The sequence below is a fragment of the Mauremys mutica genome, chromosome 2 (assembly GCF_020497125.1).
Source record: "Mauremys mutica isolate MM-2020 ecotype Southern chromosome 2, ASM2049712v1, whole genome shotgun sequence".
Taxonomy (NCBI): Eukaryota; Metazoa; Chordata; order Testudines; family Geoemydidae; genus Mauremys; species Mauremys mutica.
The window spans coordinates 297,536,868-297,547,000 of NC_059073.1; the positions used below are offsets into that span (position 1 = coordinate 297,536,868).

Consider the following 10,133-nt stretch of genomic DNA (forward strand, 5'->3'; position numbering starts at 1 on the left):
AGGATTGGTGACAGGTTGAGGGTTTTGCATGTGTGTCAACAGTGTTTTGAGTTGGTGTTTCCTCTCCCTAAACTTCCTGTCTTCGAGTTCCAGGGCTTTCTGGTGTGCATCCACTTGCTATGGCTTTTCTGCCTCCCCCTTGTTTGGCTCTCTGTTCAGCTTCCCATTTCTGGTGCTCACTCTCCTCGTCTGCTTTCTCTAACTCCAGTCTGGCCAGCTCTAACTTCATGGAGGTATCACCGAGGCTAGCCTCTGCCTTGACCATTTTTGTACTTTCTTTTCTTCCATTTCTATCACCCAAGATAAACAAACAGAAAATGTCAAAACTGGAACCTTTTTTGTCTCTTTCCAACTTTCTCATCTGTGAATCTTGTAGAATCTAATTTACCAGTGCTGGGAGGGTGACCCTCAGCAAACTGTGTCTAAATCCTGCCAACACTACATCACTGTGATGCTTTCTCAGGGTGCCCAGAACTATGAGTCATGTTGTTATTCCTCTGACTCAGCCTTTACTTGGCCTTGCAGGTTACACTTGGTACAGCCCAGCTCCTGAATCCCCTTTAAGAGCATTCCCCTGTAGTGCCCAGCCCCTGTCACTGAACACTCCCAGAAATTACCCAGATCGCTGGCTCCCAAGAGACATTGTACACAGCAGCCTGTTTGATTCAACTGAGGATTCACACATGGCTTCATATTGCAACACTGAGAGGTACTTGTGACAAACAAGAAGTTTATTAACAAAGCTAGAGATTTAAGTGATACAGCGTAAGGATAATGGAAATAATTGGTTACAAATAAAGCAAAAAGAGAACCCGCTTCTACAAGACTAGGACTTAACTTCAGCAAGTTAATCTTATGTAAAGCAGTTTCTCACCTAAAGTCACTTGCTCACATGGCCAAGATCCAACTTTCATGAATGCAAAAAACACTGTCCTTTTGGCTTCCTCAGTGAAGGATAACCAAGGAGTTTTTCTTCCTCCTTCTTATTATCCAATAAACCTTTGAAATGGATTCTTTTCCCAGTGTACCCCTCAGAGAAAGGGTTCCCCCCCAGCTGCTCATTCTCTGGTGTGCAACACCATGGTGCTTTCTTCATCCTCAAACTAACATAACCTTCCTGTTTACCTCAGATGCAAATAGACCTCTCATTGTCTTTGGCTTCACAATACTTGACTTACATCAGAGACCTAGGCAGAGAGGTACATCAACATTCCTTTGCTGGGGAAAGACTTGTTTATCAACCCTGTTTATCAAACCCTGTGTTTTGAACATATTTTAGTACATACAACTTAATTATTTCCTGTACATACATCATGCAATGCTTAGAATAACCAGTAGGATATAAGCTTTCATTTGATGCTCACATGACCTTCTTTACAGATATATACCCTGACAGCCATGTGGCGGACAGGACAGATGGGAGTTGCTGTTATAGGACAATGACCCTTTGCCAGTTGGGATTGAGAGACTCTTAGCCTCACAGCCTGGGTTTGTTTGGAGAAATTAATTTAACAATCACAGATTTGTAAGTAAGCTAAAGTAACTTAATCTTAGCATTGTAACTTTTAACAGTGTGAAAAACCAAGGCTGATTCTGTAAGGTTAATTTTCCTTGTAGACACAGGGCTAGACTTTTAAAGGTATTTAGGCCTTGTTGCACTCAGCATTGCAATGCCTAACTGGTATAAGAGCATAAGTCTCATTTTCAAATGGGATTTAAGCACTTAAGAGCGTTGACAGGATATCTTAAAGAAAAGACAAAAAACAATGCTACATATCACCATGTTTCCTAGTCACATCTTTGGTGGGTTTTAAAGTTTGCTTTTCAAAATATCAAAAGAAGCTTCAGCAATGGGGCCAGGTTAATCCTTGGTGTAACTCCAGTACAGTCAATAGAGTTTCACCAACTTGCACCTGGTCTGAACTTTGCCCTGTGTCTGAGATTTTGTTTTTAGTTAAATGACTGCCATGTTTGATGTTGCAGTTTGAGTTACTATAAGTTGACATGAAAGTTGAACAGATCTCTCAGCACTAGCCGAAGGGCCTAATTTGTCTCTCAGTGACCTGGCTGTAAATGCAGAGTATTCCAGTGAAGCTAATGGAGACACTCCATACAAATGCAGGCTGAGAGCTGATACAGGACTGTAAATCCATACGGTTGCTCTTTAGTTAATGGAGTTAAACCATTCTAAATCCAGAGTAACTGAGTGTAGAAACTGGCTCAGCATATTTAAATTATTTAATATATATTGTTAATAAAGAACAAATGCTGATAGCTTTATTCATATTGTCTGAATGTGCTGCACTGGCATAAGGGTGAAGGTGCCTGAGAAGCTGAGATGCAGGGTTTGGGATGCAGCAAGATTAGGTTGTAATGAGACTTTATTAATGACTATTAGCAACAAGGTAGGTCAGGAAAAATACAATAATAACTACTGCAGCAACCCCAAAGACCAAAATAACTTTCCTATGCTTCATAAAAAGAGTGTTCACCCTGATTCTTTTATTTATTTCAGTATAAGCTCTCACTTTTTGTTCAGTTAAATTAGATTCCAAATACATCTCATTGACATAACACCCGCCCCCATTTTCCTGAACCATTCTCTGGATCATTTCAATCAGCTCAGAAACCTGTTCAGCCTGTTCTGCTCCAGTTGCTTTGTTATTGAAAGCACAATATCGGTTCCCACACTTCTGAATCAGCCCCTTAAGATCTTTATTATCTGAGTATCTCACATAGTCACGCAGTGAGCCAACCCCTAAATCTTCTTTCCGGGTGAACAGGACAATCATGTGCCTCATGGCTTCAACTCCAAAAATCTCCTGTATTCGCTTCACTGCTTCCTTGTCTTCCTCAGTGTAACGGCCCAGCTGGGTCACCAGCAGCAGAGCGTGGGGGCCAGGGGCAGAGAGCGCGATACAACGAACAATCTCTCTATGAGTTACAGTCTCGCAAACCTTTCCGTCAAAAATGGCAGGTGTGTCAATAACCACAAGCTCTTTCCCATTCCAGCTTCTTTGCCCTTTTGTACAAGTCAGAGTTACTGACTTTGTCCCGAGTTTAGACTCAAACTTTCTTTTGTCAAGGATGGAGTTTCCTGTTGCACTTTTCCCAGCTCCAGTTTTGCCAACAAGGATGATTCTGAGTTCCGATCTCCTGCCGTTATCTGAAGGTGCTGGAAACAGATTTGACAGTCAGAACATCATTGCACAGATAAAAGTAAATAAGTAGGAGTTACATCTAATTATACAAGTTTTAATTAACCTGCATTAAAATAGTGTACTCAGGGGCTGAGAGTGCCAGAGTAAATAACATCCATCCAATCCCACAGCCCAGCTTGTCTCTGTCCTCGTGGATGTCTTGTCACTTTAAATTGAGCATGACCAAAACTCCTTATCCTCTCTCCCATACCTTCTCCACTTCCTCCTTTTCCTATCACTCTTTGGAACACCACCGTTCTTGCCATCACTCAGGCCTGCAGTCTGGGGGCAATTTTTTTACCCCTCTCTCTCCTTTGTCCCACTCATCTAGGCCATATTCCTTGCCTGTTGGTTCGATCATGCAACTTCTATCTTTCTACTCTGCCGTTGTCTCCCTGTCCGACTGGATAGGTTCTTATACCTCACTCATCACTGTTGAATCGGAGCACCTCTGTCTCTGGTTTCACACAGATAATCCCTGGACCCACACACAGAGCTGACACTCTTTGTACTGGATCCTAAAGTCAGATATACACATGAGGCATATAAAAACGAACCCTTGTGTTCTGGTCAGACCACTTCCTCCTTCAGATGAAGATCAGACTCTTTGAAATCTCTGAACATTTGACCATCACATTTAAGCTTCTTGTCTCTACCTTCAAATTGTTATAGGACTCTGCACTTCATTACATATACTCCCTTGTCAACCGTTGCATTGCCGCATCCCCTCCGCCCTGCTAATGATCCTCACCTGGTTTTCAGATTCTTGCACAATCACCTCTGTGCCTTCTTCATTGTAGCCCCCAATGCATGGTATGGTCTTACTGAGCTCACCTGCAAAATCACTACTGTGTCCACATCAAAATTCCTCTTAAAAACTCACTTCTGCTGTGTTGCATACAGTGAATTGCCTATAAATTACCTCCTGTTCTTCCCTAGCTCTATATAGTTGGTCAAACAGGATAAAACATTTCATTCACATTTGTTTCCATTTTTTGGTTAAAACTTGAAAAAAAGTTGACCAGATCTGCCTGGAAATGATTGGAGGAGCTAGGTAATGGGGTGTGCCTGGTACACAGACTCTCAGTGTCTTTGGATTGGAACGAAGCTCTGCCGTGCTTCCACTTTCATTTCCTTCTTGATCAAAAGTGGTAAGTTCTTGATTTACAGTTTGCAGCTGCTGTAGCTGCCCGAGATATGGACAAAATTACAGTCACTGGGAAAGGGATTTTGTTTGTGGGGGTTGTCCCCAGCAGAAGTTACAAGGGACATGTCACAACCATTCCCCCAGTAACTGCACCCAGGCTAGAGCCTCTGAAATAATTTTAGGTGACTAAAGGTATATTCAGAACATGCCTCAATCCCCTAGAGCTTGTGGGGCTCTTTTACTTTGCTGGAAAACTTGAGCTGAGCAAAATATAGAAGTGAGGCCAGAATAGGGCCTTTTGTGTAACTTTCTTACCATAGAAGGTTACATCGTCTCCTCCCTTCTTCCTCCCATCCATCTCGCCCTGAAAGATTTGTAATAAAACATGTTATTTACAAACATACTTGGAGATTTTTAAGAGCAGGTTGGACAAACACCTGTCAGGAATGGTCTAGATAATACTTAGTCTTGCCATGAGTGCAGGGGACTAGATGACCTTTCAAGGTCTCTTCCAGTCCTATGATTCTATTAACCACTGCATCAGCAAACTTTGCTGATAAGAGCAACCAAATGTGCATGGAACTACATGGGAAACAAATCTCCATCCTGACCAGATCATATTATCTCCCCAGCCACCCTGGACTGAATTCAACCCCATCACACATGCTGAAGATCAAAAAGACTCTGACTACCAGAAGCCAGGAGTGGAAGAAAGTGCCCTGTTCTGGACACTCCCCCTGAAGTTCTGGCATGGGCGATTGTCATAGACAGGCTGTTTGGCAAGATGGACCATGATCTGACCTAGTTAGGAGGCAGTGTGTATTTTCCTAGCAATTGTTCAAGCCAGGATTCAAGAAAGCAGAGGAAGACCCAGAGTCAAAGATAGAGTCTCTGTATGCATCTGACTTGGACATCCTAAGCTTCCCACCTATATTTCTCTATGATCTACTTCTTGATCACTTGCTGCCAGCTCACAGTGCTGCTCACAATCTCAAAAGGGCCTGTTGTCATGAGCTTAAGGCTGGTTTTGCTATCAAATTGGTTCTGACTCATAGTAACCAAACCTTAGCACCTCTGTGGATTTGTCCTTCACTAGTACATACCCACATGGTTTTTCCAAGTGATTGATAGGCTGACATTTCTCCTTTAAAACAGCTTCATCCTGAAAAATCAATGGAACTGGTTAATACTCATGAAAGCCAAGACCAAATCCCAACTCGTATGTGTCTCTGTGTTCCTGTGCAACATGAAGGGTGGTTTATTTCTTAATTATTATTTTATTTATACTGTGCCATGAATATGCATGGCATTACAGGTGCTGAGAAGACAAACGGGGAGATTTTCAGAGGCATACATTGCAGTTCATGTCCATGGGAGCTAGGTCTCTACCTGATATTTGCACCTTTGAAACTCTTCCTCCATGTCCCTACAACAAGAGCTTAGAAGCTAAGATCTTGATCCTACAAGTGGAGCTGCTAGTGCAGGGGTTGGCAACCTTTGTCACCCTGCCATCAGGGTAAAGCCGCTGGCCAGCTGGGCCAGTTTGTTATCTGAAATGTCAGCAGGTACGGAGCCCAGCAGCTCCCACTGGCAGTGGTTCACTTTTCCCAGCCAATGGGAGCTGTGGGAAGCAGTGGCTAGCAAATCACTTGGCCTGCACCACTTTCTACAGCTCCCATTGACCAGGAATGGCAAACAGCAGCCAGTGGGAGCTGTGGGGTTCTGTGCCTGTGGACGCTCCAGATAAACAAACCGGCCCAGCCCGCTACTGGCTTTACCCTGATGGGCCGGGTGATAAAGGCTTCTGACCCCTGTGCTAGTGTAACCCACACATCTCCTGGGTGTGGTGTTTTAGCCCCTCTAGAGGCACAGAGACCACAGAGAGAGAGAAAATGAGTCTGCTCTACAGCCTTAGCTAATAGTCACCTGGCTTTTAGCTCATGCGGTAGAGGCTCATGCACTAAGCTTCAGAGGTCCCTGGTTCAATCCTGCTTGTTGGTGACCAGGGTTGTTTGGTGTTATGCTAGTATGGATGTTGTGCCTGCGTGGAGGTCCATTGACTGCAGCTGTGGCTTTACCAAACTGCAATGGTCTGTACTAGTGGATTCAAATGCAGGATCAGGGTCTAAGGCCTGAATCCATAAAGGGACTTTTAGGTGTCTTGAAAATCACTGGAATCCACAAACCCTGGGTTAGGCATCTCCCCTCCCTGTACACTGCATGGGGAGAGATAGGCAAAACCAGGATGCTAGGCAAGAAGCCAATGGGAGATGCTGCTGAGAAGGGTGTGGTCCTAAGCCCTGCCCCCTCAAGGAATTTGGTGCCTAAAGCCAGAACTGCAACCCACAGCCAGGAACCCTCTTCTACAGTCAGGCAGCTTTGGTGCCAGCCTAACTCCTACAAAGTGGTTGATAGACAATAGCTCCCATTTAACCTTTGGCCCAGTGGTTAGGGAAGTCACCCAGGAGATCACAGACTCATTAGGGTTGGAAGGGACCTCAGGAGGTCATCTAGTCCAACCCCCTGCTCAAAGCAGGACTAATCCCCAAATGGCCCCCTCAAGGATTGAGCTCACAACCTTAAGCTTAGCACGCCAATGCTCAAACCACTGAGCTATCCCTCCCCCACCAGATAGAAAACATCAGTTCAATTCCCCCTTTGTCTGATGAGTAAGGATTTGAACAGGGTTCCTCATGTCTCAAGTGAGTGCTGTGCTCTGTAGAGTCATTCTGGCCCAATGCATATTTAATAAAAAGTGGAATGGATTCAATGTGAGAGACTGAGAGACACTCACCTCAGATTATTCCATAGTCCTACTGAATGGGGTCCCACAGGCAAGACAGGTATTGCCCTGCCTTTTTTCACCTGGTTTGAGGATCACACTCTGGCTTTGTCATGGGAACCCTATACTGTGGACTCATTTGTTTGCAGTGAGTGGAGGAAGGACAGACCACTCAGGATTTCATTTTACATTACTAATCATATATTCATATTTTCATTGTTTGGACTGGCTGCTTCCTTTTGTTTTGTGCCTGACTAAGCCTGAATTAGTGTAGATGAGTTCATTGTGCTAGGATGTCTATAGGAAATTGATAGCTAAAAGTAGCTAGGCAGATGGCCTACAGAGACTGAATACAATACCATCTTTAAAAACTCTGATTTGACTCTAAACCCTAAAATTGTGCACATAGCAAGCCCAGGTAAACATGGATTCCTACACTGTTATCCTGGTAACCCCTCCCTTGGCTGATTTTAGATAATGAAACAAAAGGGAAAGATTGAGTTGAGGGGAGCATAAGACAAAATGAAGTTTTGGGGAGGATGCCATTTTGTCTTTGAGACATTAACTGGACGAAGATGAGACAAAGCCATACATTTAGTCAAAGCAAGTAGAGGATAGATAGTGAGAAATCATTATAAGTGTCCAAAGATATGTACCTGCTGTTACTCCAAGTCTCAGTTTGGCCCAAGATGGTCAAAGGGGAAAAGGTAGATAGAAGAGGGCTGAAAACAGAACCTTGATACAGTGAGGAGCTGCCACCAGACACAGAGAGAGTGCATTTTATAAGTTGGCCTTATAGATAATTAGGGCACAAGGTAAGCTTAGATGCTTACATAATTATGGAGGTAGATCAGGAGGATGGTCTGGTCCACACTGCTAAAGTCAACACTGGAGTCAAGGAGAATGGAGCAATCAGCAGAAAGGAGGCCCTAACATTGCATTACATTGTGGTGTATGTAACCAACACTCATTTAGACTTTACTGTTATTTCTTCTTGTTTCGTTTCCTTAATCTAAAAATAAGTCATTCCTAATGACAGAGTGTGTAGGGAAAACAGTAATTCCCACTCTAAATGAAACCACCACCCTCCCATTGAAAAGGAAAGTAACTGCCCCCAGAGAAAAAGGATCAGCACAAAACTCAAGAATAACCCACCCCTGCTTTATCTTTTCCTCAGAGGCCCTTACATCCTTCTCTGGATGTTCTGAGGATCCCTAAACATCCAGGTTTGCTGAAAACAAACAAAAAAAAATACAGAAAAGGAAAACAAATTAGCAATCAGTCACCAAAAGAACAAGTAACTTTCTTGGTAAAATAATTCATTTCTTCTGCACGCCAACCTGCAAGGCTATGGGGAATTTTTTCATGGATCAATTAAACCTTCTAATGATAGAAAAGATGGACTTGTAAAATCACAGAACACTTTTTATAAATGTACGTTACATTCAAATGCTTTAATGTTTGTTCTCATGATTTTTCATGGTCCATTAATGTTGATTTTCAATAACTCTTGGAGCACTGCGGAAGTTCCAGAAGACTGAAAGGAAGCTAAAGTTGTGGCAATATTTTGAAAGATTAAAGATTAAATGGGATGACCTGGGTAATTATAGACCTGTCAGTCTGACATTGATCCTGGGCAAGATAAATAGCACACGGTGTGGCCATATTCAGGACATATGCACAGCCTAATGTGACTGGCATCTCCAGAGGGCAGAGTCTGGGCAGCTTGAAACACACTAAGAAATCCTCCGAAACCTGCTGCGTCCATTCTGATTTATATGTTCACTGTTAACCACCTAGTTCTTCTCTCGGAATTCAATACCTAATGTAGAATTATCTACCTAAGTTTCATTATCACAAAGCAGTTTCCAAGGGAATCTCCTTTCTCCCTTGACGTTCCTGGCACTGAAATGATTTAGGCACCAAGATCCAGCTTTTTAAATGAATTTCAGTGCCTATCCAGCTAGTGTGATTGTCAAAAGCACCTAAGCAGGATAGGTGCCTAAGTTCCACTTAAATTAATGAAAATGCTTAAAATAATTAAGAACATAAGAACATAAAATAATTCTTGTAAAAATGTGAGCAAACAAAAAATTAGGATCTTGATGATACTGTATGAACTGAGAAAGTTCTGTTCTGCCCAGGAATTGGTGGAATTGTTTAAAATCTCACTTGTCCATTGTATTTTCATCACCTGTCTCAGTGATTCCACATACACTATATTAAACCAAATCCCCACAAGCTATTCTAAATGCAGACAACATTTGATCCTTTGAGGTGCTGAGCACCTGCAGAGAAGCTTTGAGGGCACTGGGCATCTCTGCACTCGAGCTGAGCTCAGCACAGGTATTGGGTAAGGAGGAAGGTGGCTTTATAATACCTTCGTGCCTCCATTCACCTGGGACAAGGGCAGGATTGGGGGAGGGCTGGACTCTCACTGGACACAGTAACCTCCGGGCTGCCCAAAATTACACCCAGATGCCTTGGGGTTGTTGCAGCAGTTGGGAATAACAATTTATATCATCTGTAAATGTCAAGCCTTCTCTGTCAAAACTTTATTCCCCTGCACCCCCATGTGCTCCCATCGCCCCCTGTGGAAACAGATCTCAGACAGGCTTCAGGCACCCAAATATCAAACAGAAAGGCACAGGCTTGTTCCCTGTATTTCCTCCTGCAGAAGTGTTTTCGTTTGTCAAGCTTTGTAGCCAGTTTAAAATACCTCCTTTGCCCACCCTCATTTTCTCTCTCTAACTCTCACAGACACACATACACACACAACTTTTTCATCGTCTGGTAAACTTGGAGATCAAACCTGTGATATTTCTTCAGATTAAGCAGATATTTCCGTCTTCTGCACGGTCCTTCCAGCCGGTGGTATTATACAAAAATGTCTGAAGTCTTCTGGTTTCCTCTTTTTGACAGTAGCTTCATATTAATTGTTGATGAAATGGTTGTGAAAATGAAAATGAACTACTCAGTGATCCAAATTTTGTTCTAAGTAAAT

At 43.0% G+C, this 10,133-nt stretch overlaps 1 protein-coding gene across 3 annotated transcripts; it reads right to left on the reverse strand.

Annotated features, from left to right (window-relative positions):
* Window positions 1-720: 720 nt before the first annotated feature.
* LOC123363404 (GTPase IMAP family member 2-like) lies at window positions 721-10,133 on the reverse strand. 3 transcript variants are annotated; one of them, XM_045004329.1, is made up of 5 exons: window positions 9,942-10,133; window positions 8,285-8,360; window positions 5,451-5,509; window positions 4,663-4,711; window positions 721-3,175 (listed from the first exon to the last, which is right to left on the reverse strand). In XM_045004329.1, the coding sequence occupies exons 3-5, from the start codon at window positions 5,484-5,486 to the stop codon at window positions 2,385-2,387; spliced, it is 876 nt and encodes a 291-aa protein (XP_044860264.1). In that variant the 5' UTR covers window positions 5,487-5,509; window positions 8,285-8,360; window positions 9,942-10,133; the 3' UTR covers window positions 721-2,384. The 3 variants fall into 3 exon arrangements, with proteins under 3 accessions (XP_044860264.1, XP_044860265.1, XP_044860266.1); XM_045004330.1 differs by lacking the exon at window positions 8,285-8,360; XM_045004331.1 differs by lacking the exons at window positions 8,285-8,360; window positions 9,942-10,133 and adding an exon at window positions 7,963-8,146.